We start from the raw sequence: 18,403 nt of genomic DNA on the forward strand, positions 1-18,403 counted from the left end.
GCCACCGGGCACATTCACTCATTCACCAGCTGCTGGGCGGCCACCTTCTTTTCGGGCTCACATTCAAGCATTGACAAAAAGTATTAAAAACCAAACCTTGATTTAGTAACAAACATTGACTGTTTTGTGAACAGCATGAAAGTAAGACGTAAAACACTGAAAGTGTGAGGTTAACTGTACTGTTTCTGATGGAATGTAGTACCTTGTGCATCTTAAATGATGTATCAAAACATCCAGTAGAAAGACAGAGATGCCATCATGAACCAGTGGTCTAACTCAAGATATGATAGACAACCTCTCCAGCCAATGGATGAGGATTCCTGAGGCAAAGAAGACAACAGCTGAAAGAGCCCGCCCCCAGACCCACTACATATGTACATTATATAGTTAGAAAAAGAAACAAAGGGTCTTGGAGTGCTTCAGCCCTCAAAAGGTGATGCTATACTTGGAGGAGCTGTCAGGAGCCACCGCCTGACCTCTGAAAGGAGGCCGCCTCTCTACTTTAGGTAGTAATGACAAATCATCAGGATAGGTGGGAGCTGTTGAGACACAGTTTACACTGTCAGCCTCCCTGGGCAGCAGACAATGTTGTAATAAAAAAAAAACATTTTGATATTCGCACAATAACACTACTAAATACATAAAACATACCTCTAGCTTTGTTCTCCTGCTGTTTCTGCTCCAAACCTGAAAAAGAAATTAAAAAACATTCTTACAAAAAGCTTAGGGAGGCCCTCGATTTTACGCCACATCTAAAACCCTCAATGATCAAAGGCCTGTGTAATTTGACTGCCACATGTGGTAAAGGAGCCATTTAAGACTCATTCTGAGAGGGCCCTTAATCCTCCTGGGGTCGGCAATGACAGAAGCCGGGCACATTGGAATATAGTTGGTGTCGCTTCACCTCGAGGTCTCGGCCACGGTGGTAAGATGAGTTGGGTTCAGCCCTGTTTTTGGTCTGCTGTCTTTTTTAATGAAACTGTAGCTTCTATTGATGATTATCTAAAAAACCCTTTCATGAAGAGATGTTGGTTCTGCAGGGGGTATGTTACCTTTTGAGGGGGGAGGCCCTTGTCCTGCTCCCCCTTCCTGCATCTCTCCTCATAGCTCCGGGCGCCTCTTTGAGGAAGGGACCTCCTCAACGAACAATGTCGCTTCTTGGATGGGAAGGGCACTGGACGCAGCTCAGATCCAGCAGAGCCCTCACTGAGAGACCCCTGGACAAAACACGGAGATAGGACAATCAACTCTGATTGGCTCTCCACCTCAAATGACTCTAAGCCAATCAAAAACAGCCCAATGTGGGTTGGGGTGGTAGCTACAAAGGGATTTATTTCAACTCCCAGCCTGCTTACCCCAGGGTTTAGGCCATCAGTGCTGGAGAAAGGGTTTGGCCTCTTTTTAAAATACTGATGGAGAGAAGCCGCTGTGCTCCTATGGTTGCCCTGTGTTGTCTGATAGAAGCCAGAAGGGCATTGGAGGAGGAGAATCTTGCCCTAGAATCACAGGGTGATGAATTTCCCCCTCAGCTTGTGCTGCTGTGCAGGCGGCCATGCTGATCCTGCCTGCGTTCAGCCGTTGATCATCCAGGGACTGTCAGAACTTGGCAGTTTCCTTCTTCTTCCAGGTAGGGTGCAGAAGAGTTCTTTACCATCTTTGTTAGGGAAGGTTTGCCCATCCACCCTGGGAGTGATCTACAGACTCTCGACCCGGCTGGACAGTTCAATTTGCCAACAGCATTGTCTGGAGAGTTACCGCCTTACCAGGGGTGTGGAATTTAATATAATATCTACTTGTCCCAGTGGCAGGCTGCTTCATAAATCTGTCTTGTAACAAAATCCACTTGTCCCTTTTGTGCCATGTAATGTGGCGACAAATTATGTGAGCAATCTCATGCTATAAGAGCTCTGATATAGTCTCTCTGATTATGCCAAGGCTCAGACCATTGAAGGGTTTGAATACTAGCAATTCCCTTCTGTTGCCATGTTTCCGCAGATCTACATACAGGGGCTGACGGTAATGGTGAGCAACAGTTCCAGGGTTGGAATACCCTTTTGAGTCCGAGCTTACATACTAACTTGCATGTTTTAAGGGTTTTCACCAACTCTTCTCTAATCTTGTCCCATAGTGAGAAAGGTTGGAAATGTACTCCTTACAATGGCAGACACAAAACTTCTTCTAGGATTGAGGAAAAAAGTGGTTGGAGGGAACGTGACCTTGCGAACACTTTTTCGCATAAGCTAATCTATACCTGCATATTTGCTCATACTAAAATGTAGTTCACAAATATATTCTAGGAGTACGATTTCTTGGCCTACTTCTGTAAAATCTTGTGAATTTACAAAAGCCGTATATCTGCACTTTTGAGACTTTATTTAATAACTGGGCCCTAATTAGGTCTGGCGTTAACAATAAACTTTTGTGTTTATTAAAACTCTGTCTCTCTCTTCCTCTCTCCCTGTCTGTCGGCTGGCTTCACTGTGAGTGACAGCATTCTGTTCTTTCACAAGGAGCATATCGATACACAAATGTTTTGTTGAGTGCCAGGAACTACTGTGGCAATGTGTGCTTTTTCAGACCAAAACAATTTTTGCTTTTGTCAGTGTGTGTTATAATGGTAAGGGCCCAGCAGCTTCCACACCAATAATGTTTTACAAAAACGATGCCAAAACAAGTCACGCATTGACAAACCCAAAAAGCTGACCAATAATTTCAGACGTACTAGGTTTAGTAATGCTTGTTTATTTCTTTGATTCCCATAATCTTATTGCAAATGGTTACACTGATTTTCCATTATGAATATTGTTGGGAAATACTAGCATACATCAACACATTTTTGCTAAAGTATGCTAAAAAGAAATGGTACCTAAAATTTGACACTATTTTAGCAACATGTTTTTGCATTTTTGGTGAACATTTTATTTTGAAAGCAAAGACTCTTCAGTCTTGCTTTCCAGCTTCTGCAAATACTTGCATCTACTCAGAGAGCATTCTGGGAGCATTATCCATAGCCTTATTGCTAAACATTGAAAACTTGTGTGGACATTTTTATACTGGAACCTCTGTCAGTAGTGCAGTCGGAGCTTACAACTTTTACTTAGAGCGTTCACCCTAATAATAAAGGCTTTGCATTAATGAACCATAAATAGAAGTTTGAACAGTATTAACACATGGACACAAATATTAATTTACTGTAGGCAAGGCCTTTCCTTGATCTATAAAGTGATACTGCAAACTGGCTGCCAGAGGGTTTTGCTCCTGCAGGGGGTTGGGTCTACTTGTCCCAAGGACAAATTACACATGAAAAAGTGTTGCCCCTGACCCCAAACAATATGTCCTGTGCATCCAGCTACAGGAATGCAAAACCCTGCTTACAGAACACTGCTCTGGTTTTTCACTTTTTTCTGGGTCCCTGTCTGCTGCAGCAGCTCAGACAGCAGGCTTCTATGTCCAGCCTGCGCATCGAGTTGCACATAATTCCATCAATGGCGCTTGAGCACACCGGGGTACAGGTTCACTAAGAGTGGACCCACAGGCTTCTGCACCGGCAGACACACTGCCGCCTCAACATCCATCCTCAACCACAGAAGATATGTCTGGTTCAAAAGCCCCAAATGCACCCATGTGGGCCGAGATTATTGGGTTTGGGCGCACAGCAGGGTGTTGAGTTCACTGTACCCGCATTGAAATTGTGCAAGAGTCACCACTTTACTTGTAGCGTCTCCTTCTATGAGTTCAGAGCAGAAAGAAGTCTTGTATTTCAGTCAATAGACCAGAAGGGCAGCCATGCTGAAGCAACGTATCAAGTGGATTACGTTTTGTCTGCCCTTTAGACTAGGGTTTGTGATTGGGGGCTATGAAGTTCTTATACACTAGGGTAAATGATTGGAGAACCAGTGATTTTCTCATGGGTTAAGGCAAATGATCGGGGACCAGTGAAATTCACATAAACTACAGTAAACGTCTGTGGGACCATTGAAGTTCTGTTAGCCTCAGGTGTGTGATCGGGAGATCAGTGAAATTCTCATAGCCTTGTGTGTGTGGTCGGGGGATCAATGAAGTTCTCATACACTAGGGTTAAGGATCAGGGACTAGTACCAGTGAAGTTCTCCTAGCATAGGGTGTGTGATAGGGGGACCAGATAGGTTCTCGTGGACTAGGGTTTGTGATCGGGCACCAGTGAAGTTCTCAAAGCCTCTGGTATGTGATCAGGGCCTGTTAAGTTTTCATAGGTTCAGGTTTGTGATTGGGGACCAGTGTAGTTATCATAGATCAGGGTAAATGAGCAGGGGATCAGCAAACTTCTCAGGGTCTAGGGTGTGTGATTGTGGACCAGCGAACTTTTCAGGGTCTTGGGTGCATGTGATTGGACACCAGTGAAGTTCTCATAGACTTGGGTGCATGTGATTGGACACCAGTGAAGTTCTCATAGACTTGGGTGCATGTGATTGGAGACTAGTGAAGTTCTCATAGACTTGGGTGCATGTGATTGGGGACCAGTGAAATTATCATAGAGTTGGGTGCATGTGATTGAGGACCAGTGACGTTCTCTTAGACTTGGGTGCATGTGATTGGACACCAGTGAAGTTCTCTTAGACTTGGGTGCATGTGATTGGACACCAGTGAAGTTCTCATAGACTTGGGTGCATGTGATTGGAGACCAGTGATGTTCTCATAGAGTTGGGTGCATGTGATTGGAGACCAGTAATGTTCTCATAGAGTTGGGTGCATGTGATTGGAGACCAGTTAAGTTCTCATAGACTTGGGTGCATGTGATTGGGAAACAGTGATGTTCTCATAGAGTTGGGTGCATGTGATTGGAGACCAGTGAAGTTCTCATAGAGTTGGGTGCATGTGATTGGAGACCAGTGATGTTCTCATAGACTTGGGTGCATGTGATTGGAGACCAGGGAAGTTCTCATACAGTTGGGTGCATGTGATTGGAGACAAGTGATGTTCTCATAGAGTTGGGTGCATGTGATTGGAGACCAGGGAAGTTCTCATAGAGTTGGGAGAGTTGGTGGACATGAGCCACATTGCTGGAAGGAGAGACACATTGCTCTGTTGTCGTCTAGCCCTGCCTAGCCTTGCCTGCCAGACCCAATCAGTCGATTGCGGAGCGGAGCGCGGATCATACACCACATACCACGGACCAAGCGGATGGTGGAGCACATGAGGAGAGTGCCGGCTCGCTTGGAAGAGGACGCCAAACAGAGATCACTGGTGAGCCCGGATACCCCTTCTTGCCGCTCTAGCCCCCCTGGACACGCGGCGCGTGTCTAACGCGTAGTGCAGGGAGGGGGCGGAGTAGGACTGCGGACCGATGGTGCGTCGTAGCAAACGACGAGAAGCCACCCGGGAGCAAATTGGAAGCCACTAGGGGGTGCGAAAATCAGCACCCTGCACCCAGGACAAGCGGAGTGGAGTGTGGGGCAGCGCAGGGGCAGCGCAGGGTGCAGTTTGGGAGAGCACCCTAGTCACCCCTGGCTGTGCATTAAAACACAGAACCTAGCACTCGTGAGTGCCTACTTACTATTAAGTAGCTCCCAACCCCCACGGAATCACAAGTGGACAGGGTGCCCAGACTGGAGAATAGGAGTCCTAAGAAATCAACAGAGGCACTGCTGTAAGGGGGGGGGGGGCACAGTGAAAACCAGTGAAAACTGTTGAACTTTGAAAACCAAAACGAGAGAGGAAACAGTATAAGGAGAAACAGGCGAGGAATAAGCCAGAAGATATCGCAAGAGAGGATAACAGGGGCGGCAGGCAGGCAAACCGGTGGGCATAAGGCACAACAGAGGTAAGTGTAAAGTTACAGTTATTCCTTTTTAAACTTTTAAAATTGAGAAACGACCGCACGAAACGAGAAATAGCTGCACTACACATTAGGCAACCAAACCAGGAAATGGGACCGAAAAAATGGCAAACCCAGCGTAAAGAAGATAGCCCAGAGAAGAGTAAAATATTAGAGGGCTCAATATCATTGGAAGAGAGCCAAGAAAGCCAGGCCTCACTTACAGAGAATAATAAAGGGCGACGCAAGAAAAGAAAAGTTAAAAGGGCAATTAAAAATGCCAAACAGGCTAAAAGGGACTGTGTCCAAACAAATTCCAAACAGAAAGACAATACGCTAACCTCCAAAGCTATAAAGGATTTTGTAGGGAAACACTACAAATCTTTAGAGCCAGTAAAAGACCGGACCCCGAGGAAGATACGGAAGAACATGGCGCGGAGGGAGAAGGAATGATAGAAGCAGCAGTGGTGAATCCCGATATGGAAGCAGGAATGGAGGATTCCGTATTAATAAACCTGACGCTCCAGAGCCAAAATATCCACATCTCAGCTCCCCGGCTCTCATCGTCACCAAAACTATTCTCATTACAGTCACTGGGAAATGAGGAACCAAGGGGAAATGAAATACAGAGCCAGAGCCTAATTTGGGGCGGTGAGCCAGCCCATTCCCCTCAACAACATGGCACCAAAAATTCTCTTCCACAGCAAGAACCCACAAGAACAGGTCATCATACAAACCCAGGCAGAGACCACACACAGGACCCGGAGTGTTCCGTAACACCCACTTCTTCATTGGTGGACCTGATATTGATATTACAAAAGACGTTACAAGGAATCCTTGAAGTAACTCTATCAAATAATGGAGTATTGAAAGCTCAGAAATCTAACCTAAAAAGGATCGAAGAGGAACTAGTGGGGATAAAGAACCAAATGCCGAGGATGCAAAGCACAACTGACACTGAACAACCGACTGATGAAAGGGTAGAGATTGAACTGGTTGAGGTATCCGCGGGAAGTCCAGTAGGATCCCCACAACCAATAACCCAAAAGCTAACAAATGACTCTGTGGAAGCATCAGAAAATGTATATATCTCCAGACGCCCAATGTTGATAAAAAGGCGCGGGGTGTATACAGGGGCCCCCCTTAAGAGTAGGGGTAGAAAGAAGAGAGAGCAAGCCTTAAAAGCAAAGAGAAAAGGGAGGAATATAGGGAGGGAGGCACAGGCAGATCTAAACGCATTAGCCCCGATAGACGTACCAAATAGACCAAGGCAAGGGGAGTATAACCTAAGAACGACCCCGATAAACCCAAGAAAAAATTGGAGAACAAAGGTCACAAAAGAGAAACCATTAACACCCTGTGTTACGAAACAGAAAGTAAGAATAGCCTTAGGACAACCAAATAGGGGTAATAGAGCCGAAAGCCCACAAGACCAGGTAATTCCAAGAACGGGAAACAATGGGCTGCGATCAGAGAGACCAAAGGCAAGACAGCATCAATATGAAACCCCCAAAAAAGTACAAGAGAGAGAGAAAAATAAATGGGTGTATTTGGACCATATGCAGCCGGGGAAAAGGGGAAGTACGAATGGGAGTACGAACAGGAAAAGGAATCCCCTGAATAGAGCACAGATCTTGAAAGTCTTCGCAGAATGTAGTAGCCTATGTGGGATCAGTACAAGCGATCTTCGGCAAATTGGTTTTGTGGAGACCAGAAATGGTAAAGAAATAACAAAAGTATCATTACACTCAGTCATGGTAAAAATGGCAATCCTCAAAGCAACCAGCGAGATAAACCACCTGGGAATAAGAATAATCCCGGAGAGGGAAGTAAAAGCCCCCAATGACAATACCTTCCTAAAGTATCATGCAGGTTTAGGGAGAAGACAGGTGAAATTATATAAAGACGAGGAAGGGAACCAAAGTGGTCTGAACATAGAAATAGACAATACAGGAAACGAAGTCCCATGGGGTAATTGGTCACAATGTAGTAGCCCAAGGTTCGATCTAAACGGGAGTCATACGGAGGCCGAGGGAGAAGAGGGTGGCATGAGTGAGATAGAATAGGATGAGGGGGTGTCGCAAAGTCTAGGTCTCCTGACATGGAATGTAAATGGGCTAGGCAATGAGAAAAAGAGAGAAACTATAAAGGATATAGTAAATAAAGTGGACATTGCCTGCTTGCAAGAGACCTGGACATGCGACGAAACCCCGATTAATGAAGGATACCTACAACTAAACCGTCCGGCCAAGAAAAAGAACTATGGTCGTCCGTCGGGGGGGATTAATGACATTGGTTTCAACGAAAGTGCTCAGAGAAGTAAAACCGATAAAAATGAAATGTAAATGGGTTCTGACTAGCAGAATAGAATTATTGACAGTGGAAAAGAAGTATAAAATGCTGACTGTAATGAATGTATACATGCAGTGGGAGAATGGTGTAGAATATGAGAATGAGATGAAGCTGTTTAAAGAAGATGTAGATTCTGTTGTAGAAAAATATGTATTGGATACTGTGATAATAATGGGGGATTTCAATCATAAACTTAACCCAAAAAAGGCAGATATTTGGAACAGAGAAATGTTAGAGGTGTTTGGAATAAACCCAGCAAGGTTCCCAGCAGGGGAGATATCAAAACAGGAATCAGATCTGGTATATTTCCTAGGAGGCAGGGGTTTCCAATGCTTGAATGGAAGAATGAAGAATGACTGCCCAGCAGGGAAAACCTTTAAAATAGGCTCTCAGAACTGCCCAATTGATTATATGTTTTTACATGCCTGGAACTTCCCCCAAGTACGGGAATTTAGGTTGGAACAAAAAGAGATTAGTGACCATAACCTTCTATACCTAACAATACAAGGGGGAAGAAGTTTACCCAGAGATAAAGTGATCCCCCAGGAGGTGGAGTACCCTAGACGTGTGACGACACGACTCACGGAGGAATATCAGGCAAAACTGTTAGCTATGCAAATTAAAATAAAGCCGGAAAATCTAGAGAATAAAACCTTGAACTGGTTCATAGGAAAACTAGAGGAAGTTGTCTGGTGTTTAAGAATAGAACTGAAAAGGGTCAAAAATACTAGTGGGAAACCACCCAGTAGAGTAAAATGGTTTTCAGCGGAGTGTCAATCCAAAAAACGGGAGATCCGGGCAGCACAAAGAAAACAAAAAAAGAACTTCAGCCAGGAGAGACAGGACCACATAATCCGTTTAAAAAGAGAGTATAAAAATAATGGTAAATGACGCTAAAAGGACATTTAAAGAGAAATGTTGGTCAAATCTGCTGGAAGCGATTGAGGAAAAAAACCTAAGACAATTTTGGAAATTGGTAAAGGCAGCCCTTAGCCCTTCTGATGGGGAACTAAAATGTGTAGTTAGCGAGGCCGCATGGGAAAAGTATATTAGGGAATTGTATTCGGCAAGAGCCCCTATAACCCAGGTAGTGACACATAAATGGCAGGAAATATCAGCAGACCTTAAAGCTAAATTTAACGTAAAACAAGTAGAAGATACAATAAGAGAGCTGAAACTATCCCGAGCAGCAGGTCCGGACAATCTCCCAGCAATAATTCTAAAGTCAGACATAAATTGGTGGGCAAGATTTTTTGCACAGATGTTTAGTATAATATTAACAGAAGGCAAAATGCCATCTAACTGGAAGGGTGCAATAATTAGGCCCATCCATAAGAAAGGTAGCATGGAGGCACCACAAAACTATCGCCTGATTAACCTCCTTGATATAGGAGAGAAAGTTTTCTCTAAAATTGTACTGAACCAACTCAACATATGGGTAAAAGAGCTCCAGATTGTCCCTATAGAACAAGGAGGATTCAGGGAAGGACACTCAACTATAGACCATGGGTTTGCACTGTGGGCGATGGCGAAGAAGTCAACGGAACAAAATGGCAAGTTATGCTGTTGTTTCGTTGACTTCCGAGCAGCATTTGACTCGGTTGATCGCACATGCCTATGGGAAACACTACTTAAAGTAAATATTCCGAGTGACCTTCTGTTAATAATAAAGGAATTACACAATGAGAACTGGGCGCAAGTCATCAAGGATACGGAGGGCTCTTTAACGCAAAAAATACCCATCAGCAACGGTCTAAGACAGGGTTGTGTGTTAGCGCCGCAGTTATTCTCTATATTCCTGTCAGACCTCCCGGCCCATCTAGAGGTCGAGGGTAGTGCAAGTCCTAGAATGGACGGAAACAAGGTGCCCTGCCTATTATATGCTGACGATTTGCTTATAGTAGATCAGACAGAGATAGGCCTCCAGCGTAAGCTTAATGCCTTCAACGCATACTGTGTTAATACATTTCTAACTGTCAACCTGGATAAAACTAAAGTTCTTTGCTTTGGGAAAAAATTAACCAGATTCAATTGGTACCTAGGTGAGCTTAAACTGGAGACGGTGAATGAGTATCGCTACCTAGGTATATGGTTTGACAAAAGACTAAAATGGGATACGCATTTGGATCCACAAAAAGCCAAAGCACACACATCGATATGCGGCCTAAAAATGTTTAATAGGGATTACGGAGAGATGTCGCACAGACCAATGCTAAGGGCCTTTGAGGCAATGATACCCTCCCAAGTTCTGTATGGGGCAGAAATCCTTTATTTGAGCGGTAAGGGAGCCTGGGACTTGGTAGAGGGAAAATGCCTCAAAGGACTCCTCTCTCTCCCACAATCTGCTATGGTGCAAGCCATAAGAAGGGAAATAGGCACAAAGTCCTGGGAGACACTAACTCAAATGGCAATACTCAGACTTTGGAAACGACTGGAAGACCCTGAGGGACAAAAAGTAGCACAATGGTGCAAGAAGGAAATCCTATCGAGTAATCTAAAATGGGCAAAAATGTGTAGGGAAAGAGTTACCCAAATTTGTAAAAAATTAAAGGTAGAGGTGAACCAGGAAACACATCAACTCCTCTGTACTAGGAGTGAGTTGAAATCAAAGGGGAAGGAAATATCGAGATTGACCGATATGGAATATTTAGCGAAAAAGAAATCAATAACACATATGATGGGCGCTTGGCTAAATGAAAACTGGTTCCCCTACCTAGACATCCTTCCCAACCGCGGCCTTAGGCAGGAGATCTTAAGGCTGAGGGTTGGTATAAACCCATTGTTAACAAATAAAGATCTGAAAAAGAAATTGTTAGATCAAAATGGATGTTGTAAGTGTAATTTGGGGTGCAAAGGAGACCTGGTACACATCCTTCTTGATTGCCTGTTATTACTGGAACAGCGGAAACTGTGGTTACGACCCGTGTTCCTAAAATATGCTATAAGCTCTAGAGCGCAGGCAGCTAACTTATTAACTGAAATACCCACCATCGATATTGCGATTGCTCTTGGGAAATACATAAAAGCAGCATTGAGTGATCTAAGAAACCGGGAATAACATGTATATTCTAAAGCATTTTAAATTAATGATATTAGTCTAGCAGAAGGAAGTAGAATGGGTTTTAGTCATAAATGCAGAATGCTAATTTAAATGCAATTTTATGGTTGTCGACAAAGGAAGAAGTGTGTGTAAGAGTTTTAACTTATATTTGACGGATTTTATTGTTATAATGTTTTAAATGTCTTGATGTGAACGTTTTAATTTTTTGATACTCTCTTGCACCTGTTTAAATAACTACGGTCATAATAAACATACCTTTTGACTTGACTTGACTTGACTTGGGTGCATGTGATTGGAGACCAGTGAAGTTCTCATAGAGTTGGGTGCATGGGATTGGGGACCAGTGAAGTTCTCTTAGACTTGGGTGCATGTGATTGGACACCAGTGAAGTTCTCATAGACTTGGGTGCATGTGATTGGAGACCAGTGAAGTTCTCTTAGACTTGGGTGCATGTGATAGGACACCAGTGAAGTTCTCTTAGACTTGGGTGCATGTGATTGGACACCAGTGAAGTTCTCATAGACTTGGGTGCATGTGATTGGAGACCAGTGATGTTCTCATAGAGTTGGGTGCATGTGATTGGAGACCAGTGATGTTCTCATAGAGTTGGGTGCATGTGATTGGAGACCAGTGATGTTCTCATAGAGTTGGGTGCATGTGATTGGAGACCAGTGATGTTCTCATAGAGTTGGCTGCTTGTGATTGGAGACCAGTGAAGTTCTCATAGAGTTGGGTGCATGTGATAAGGGACCAGTGATGTTCTCATAGAGTTGGGTGCATGTGATTGGAGACCAGTGAAGTTCTCATAGACGTGGGTGCATGTGATTGGAGACCAGTGATGTTCTCATAGAGTTGGGTGCATGTGATTGGAGACCAGTGATGTTCTCATAGAGTTGGGTGCATGTGATTGGAGACCAGTGAAGTTCTCATAGAGTTGGGTGCATGTGATTAGGGACCAGTGATGTTCTCATAGAGTTGGGTGCATGTGATTGGAGACCAGTGAAGTTCTCATAGACGTGGGTGCATGTGATTGGAGACCAGTGATGTTCTCATAGAGTTGGGTGCTTGTGATTGGAAACCAGTGAAGTTCTAATAGAGTTGGGTGCATGTGATTGGAGACCAGTGAAGTTCTCATAGACTTGGGTGCATGTGATTGGAGACCAGTGATGTTCTCATAGAGCTGGGTGCATGTGATTGGAGACCAGTGAAGGTCTCATAGACTTGGGTGCATGTGATTGGGAAACAGTGATGTTCTCATAGAGTTGGGTGCATGTGATTGGAGACCAGTGAAGTTCTCATAGAGTTGGGTGCATGTGATTGGAGACCAGTGATGTTCTCATAGAGTTGGGTGCATGTATTTGGAGACCAGTGATGTTCTCATAGAGTTGGGTGCCTGTGATTGGAGACCAGGGAAGTTCTCATAGAGTTGGGTGCATGTGATTGGAGACCAGTGAAGTTCTCATAGAGTTGGGTGCATGTGATTGGAGACCAGTGATGTTCTCATAGAGTTGGGTGCATGTGCTTGGAGACCAGTGAAGTTCTCAGAGACTTGGGTGCATGTGATTGGGAAACAGTGATGTTCTCATAGAGTTGGGTGCATGTATTTGGAGACCAGTGAAGTTCTCATAGAGTTGGGTGCATGTGATTGGAGACCAGTGAAGTTCTCATAGAGTTGGGTGCATGTGATTGGAGACCAGTGATGTTCTCATAGAGTTGGGTGCATGTGATTGGGGACCAGTGATGTTCTCATAGAGTTGGGTGCATGTGATTGGAGACCAGTGATGTTCTCATAGAGTTGGGTGCATGTGATTGGAGACCAGTGAAGTTCTCATAGACTTGGGTGCATGTGATTGGGAAACAGTGATGTTCTCATAGAGTTGGGTGCATGTATTTGGAGACCAGTGAAGTTCTCATAGAGTTGGGTGCCTGTGATTGGAGACCAGGGAAGTTCTCATAGAGTTGGGTGCATGTGATTGGAGACCAGTGAAGTTCTCATAGAGTTGGGTGCATGTGATTGGAGACCAGTGATGTTCTCATAGAGTTGGGTGCATGTGATTGGACACCAGTGAAGTTCTCATAGACTTGGGTGCATGTGATTGGAGACCAGTGATGTTCTCATAGAGTTGGGTGCATGTGATTGGAGACCAGTGATGTTCTCATAGAGTTGGGTGCATGTGATTGGAGACCAGTGATGTTCTCATAGAGTTGGGTGCATGTGATTGGAGACCAGTGATGTTCTCATAGAGTTGGCTGCATGTGATTGGAGACCAGTGAAGTTCTCATAGAGTTGGGTGCATGTGATAAGGGACCAGTGATGTTCTCATAGAGTTGGGTGCATGTGATTGGAGACCAGTGAAGTTCTCATAGACGTGGGTGCATGTGATTGGAGACCAGTGATGTTCTCATAGAGTTGGGTGCATGTGATTGGAGACCAGTGATGTTCTCATAGAGTTGGGTGCATATGATTGGAGACCAGTGAAGTTCTCATAGAGTTGGGTGCATGTGATTAGGGACCAGTGATGTTCTCATAGAGTTGGGTGCATGTGATTGGAGACCAGTGAAGTTCTCATAGACGTGGGTGCATGTGATTGGAGACCAGTGATGTTCTCATAGAGTTGGGTGCTTGTGATTGGAAACCAGTGAAGTTCTAATAGAGTTGGGTGCATGTGATTGGAGACCAGTGAAGTTCTCATAGACTTGGGTGCATGTGATTGGAGACCAGTGATGTTCTCATAGAGCTGGGTGCATGTGATTGGAGACCAGTGAAGGTCTCATAGACTTGGGTGCATGTGATTGGGAAACAGTGATGTTCTCATAGAGTTGGGTGCATGTGATTGGAGACCAGTGAAGTTCTCATAGAGTTGGGTGCATGTGATTGGAGACCAGTGATGTTCTCATAGAGTTGGGTGCATGTATTTGGAGACCAGTGATGTTCTCATAGAGTTGGGTGCCTGTGATTGGAGACCAGGGAAGTTCTCATAGAGTTGGGTGCATGTGATTGGAGACCAGTGAAGTTCTCATAGAGTTGGGTGCATGTGATTGGAGACCAGTGATGTTCTCATAGAGTTGGGTGCATGTGATTGGAGACCAGTGAAGTTCTCATAGACTTGGGTGCATGTGATTGGGAAACAGTGATGTTCTCATAGAGTTGGGTGCATGTATTTGGAGACCAGTGAAGTTCTCATAGAGTTGGGTGCATGTGATTGGAGACCAGTGAAGTTCTCATAGAGTTGGGTGCATGTGATTGGAGACCAGTGATGTTCTCATAGAGTTGGGTGCATGTGATTGGGGACCAGTGAAGTTTTCATAGCATAGGGTGTGTGATTGGGGGACGGGTGAAGGGCTCATGGACCAGGGTTAATGATCAGGGTGTGTGATGGGGGAACCATGGAAGTTCTCATAGACTTGGGTGCATGTGATTGGAGACCAGTGAGGTTCTCATAGACTTCGTTTCATGTAATTGGAGACCAGTGAAGTTTTCATAGACTTCGTTACATGTGATTGGGGACCAGTGAAGTTTTCATAGATTTGAGTGCATGTGATTGGGGACCAGTGAAGATCACATAGACTAGGGTAAATGATCAGAGATGAGTGAAGTTCTTGTAGCCTAGGGTGTGTTGTCGGGGACCAGTGGGGTTCTCATAGGCTAGGGAGTGTGATCGGGGACAAGTGAATATCTTGTAGATGAGGGTGTGTTATCGGGGACCAGTGAAGTTCTCGTAGCCTAGGGTGTGTGATAGGGGAACCAGTGAAGTTCTTGTAGATGAGGGTGTATTATCGGGGATCAGTGAGGTTCTCGTAGCATAGGGTGTGTGATCAGGAGACCAGTGAAGTTCTTGTAGATGAGGGTGTGTGATCGGAGGACCAGTGAAGTTCTTGTAGATGAGAGTATGTTATCGGGGACCAGTGAGGTTCTCGTAGCCTAGGGAGTGTGATCAGTAGACCAGTGAAGTTCTCATAGTCTAGGGTGTGTGATCGGGGACAAGTGAAGATCTTGTAGATGAGGGTGTGTGATCGGGGACCAGTGAAGTACTCGTAGCCTAGGGTGTGTGATCAGGAGACCAGTGAAGTTCTTGTAGATGAGCGTGTGTGATCGGAGGACCAGTGAAGTTCTTGTAGATGAGGGTGTATGATCAGGGGACCAGTGAAGTTCTTGTAGATAAGAGTATGTTATCGGGGACCAGTGGGGTTCTCATAGCCTAGGGAGTGTGATCAGGAGACCAGTGAAGTTCTCATAGTCTAGGGTGTGTTATCGGGGACCAGTGAAGTTCTCGTAGACGAGCCTGTGAGATCGGTGCACCAGTGAAGTTCTTGTAGATGAGGGTGCGTGATCGGAGGAGCAGTGAAGTTCTTGTAGATGAGGGTGTGTGATCGGGGGATCAGTGAAGTTCTTGTAGATGAGGGTGTGCGATCGGGGGACCAGTGAGGTTCTCATAGACTATGGTGTGTTATCGGGGACCAGTGAAGTTCTTGTAGATGAGGGTGCGTGATTGGTGCACCAGTGAGCTTCTCCTAGACTAGAGTGTTCCATTGGGGATCAGTGAAGTTCTCGTAGACGAGGCTGTGTGATTGTTGCACCAGTGAAGTTCTTGTAGGTGAGGGTGTGTGATCGGTGCACCAGTGAAGTTCTCCTAGATGAGGGTGTGACATTGGGAGACAAGTGAAGTTCTCATAAATGAGGGTGTGTCATTGGAAGACCAGTGAAGTTCTCATAGTGTTGCAAATTGCCTGAGCGTGTCATATCAGGCAGGAACTACAGAGCACAGCATAACCAATCCCTGCAACTACAACTCCCATGACAATGGTGAATTTACTTCATATTATTTGACATTGGATAGAAAGCCCCAGAGGAGGAGAAAGGAAATAAAAGGGGTGCTTAAAGATGTGAAGTTTAAAGAAATAGGCACAGTTAGTCAAAAACAATTGTTGATACCACAGTCAATAAAGAATCAAACATTTCAAATACAAAAGGCCGAGATTTGTGGCCACCATTAATGTATTATTAAAGAGAGACATAATATGAAGTAAATTCACCATTGTAGGTGTCTAGTGTTGTAAATAAATTGCAATACTTGAGAAATAACTTAAAGAATTTCTTGAAATTGTGAATTTTGTAAGTGAGTGTAGTAGTGTTAGTGTGTATAGCTAGTACAACACACTCTTTCTTTGCGGGGACCCCTTACCCACATGTACCACATAGCGCTCAGGTCCCCGTGACTGCATGGGTTCAAACCCCCTTTAGTGTAATGTACTTGTAGACTAGGGCACGTGTCATTAGGGACCAGTGAAGTACCCAGGGGCGAGGGATATGTGATCCATGGGCCACTGAAGTCCTGGTACTATAGTACTGCGTGATTAAAAGGCCAGTACAGTTATCCTTGGGTTCAGTGGTCTGGTGGATCAGCAGTATTGTCATGGTGAAGGGCTAGGTGCCGTGAGTGAGGGGCCAATGATGCTGCCAATGAGGCTGCTACAGAGTAAGAGTAAAGAAAGTGGAGGACCCATGTAGCGCTGAGGTTATATGATGAGGGTGTCCAGCAAAGTTTCTGGAGACATTCCTATGTGATAGTGGAACCAGTAGAGTTATCGTAGGGTTACTGTTTTGTGGTTGGGAGGTTTAATAATGTTCTTGTAGGTTTATGCGTTCTTGTGAGCAGTCAAGTGTTCACCTGGTGGAGCATATGATTGTGTAGACTAGCAAACTTTTCTTAGTATTATGTGGTCATAGTGTCTCAGGTGCTTAGAATAGATTCAGCAATAAGACATCCTCATGCTCAGCTGGACCTCAGAGACCAGGAGGCTGGGACTTACCTCTTTGGGAGACTTGCATTAGTTGTTTTGAGAGGTCGTCCCTGTCGACCTGATGCAGTAATTCCACTGCCAACTGCACGGCCCGTTCTTCACTGTAATCTCTGATCATCTGTGCAGCAACTTCTAGATATAATGCCCTCTTTCGCCGTCTTCTAGGCACCCCTGAGCTCCCACTGTCCGGTGGGTACTTCTCCAACAGGGACCTGAAGCCTTGCAGCTCCTCCACCGTGAGCAGCCGCAGGTGAATGAACAGTGCACTTCGCAAGCCTCGTGACATGTCGACAACTTCCAGTGTCATTCAAGAACAGAGGGCCTGTAATATAAAACAGAAGTTGTGATGAGTTCTGGGTCTGAGCACGAGCCCCCTAATACTGTAAGGAGACTGGACATACGTGACCAGTCACCCATGGTGCTTTTATCATTTGTGTAGCGCCTTGACAGCAGCCTGCGCCGTTAAGCCATTGGCACCTTCACCGAGGAGCAGACGTGTTACAGTTCAGTGCTTTCAAGGAAAAAATATGAATAACATTAAATGAATCACAAGGAAATGTTACCAGGTCGATCATCGAGATCTAACAAATAAACTGAGTTCAGGCTATCGGGTAATTACCAAAACATACATTTGTGGGCTAGGAGCTGCAGACTGACCGGTCGCCCACCTACCCTCTTCTGCGTTCATGGTGCATGCATGTAGATGTGGTGGAGAAGTTATGGACAGCATATTCACCAGTTCTGAGAGTCTAAAATACCATATCCTTATCCATGCAAAGACAGCCCCAAGTCCCCACTGCCTTAAGTGAAGGATCATGGCAGACAGCCTGTCAGGATCAGCCAATGAGGGCAGGGGGCAGAAGCCTTAGCTGGCCTCCTTAACTGGCTAAGCATGACAGACAATTGGTCAGCATCATCCAATAAGGGTAGGGGGAGGGATCCTTAACTGGCTGAGCCTGTCAAGATCAGGAAGGACAAAAAAAGGAAAAAGAGAAAAAAGGAGGAAAAAACTACCAGTTACCCTAGTTGGGACCTGGGAATCTATGATATACAGAAGGTCTATGAGGAGAACTAACTGGAAAAACCATAGGGTTATTAAAATTGCCTTCACCCACCAAATAGTGTCATGCTTCATCATAGGGTCGCTTCTACACCAAGGCGCAGAGGTAGAGCCCAACAATGTTTTTTTTTAGAAAGCGTTTATCAGGAAATGGTTCCTGAATGCAGGTAGAAAAATATTTAAACTGTCTAAGTGGGTGCAACTCTACTTATTTATTCCGGACCCCCTTGGCAGAATTAAAAAGTGTTATAAAGCGGGTGTATCGGAAAGACTAAATCTCCATCACCCTATCTGCTAGTATCACTATGTTTCGATCTATTTCTTCTGCCCTAAT

The 18,403-nt window shown here is 44.9% G+C and overlaps 1 protein-coding gene across 3 annotated transcripts in view; it reads right to left on the reverse strand.

Moving 5' to 3' along the window:
* LOC144764091 (NACHT, LRR and PYD domains-containing protein 3-like) overlaps positions 1-18,403 on the reverse strand; it is a 337,958-nt gene that overhangs the window by 252,661 nt on the left and 66,894 nt on the right. For all 3 annotated transcript variants that reach the window (XM_078650250.1, XM_078650248.1, XM_078650249.1), the window contains exons 2-3: positions 17,019-17,331; positions 652-687 (exon numbers count right to left, since the gene is read on the reverse strand). In XM_078650250.1, the coding sequence (XP_078506376.1) occupies positions 652-687; positions 17,019-17,316 (334 nt within the window). In that variant the 5' untranslated portion in view covers positions 17,317-17,331. The remainder of the gene's footprint in view (positions 1-651; positions 688-17,018; positions 17,332-18,403) is intronic.

The sequence above is a fragment of the Lissotriton helveticus genome, chromosome 6 (assembly GCF_964261635.1).
Source record: "Lissotriton helveticus chromosome 6, aLisHel1.1, whole genome shotgun sequence".
NCBI lineage: Eukaryota > Metazoa > Chordata > Amphibia > Caudata > Salamandridae > Lissotriton > Lissotriton helveticus.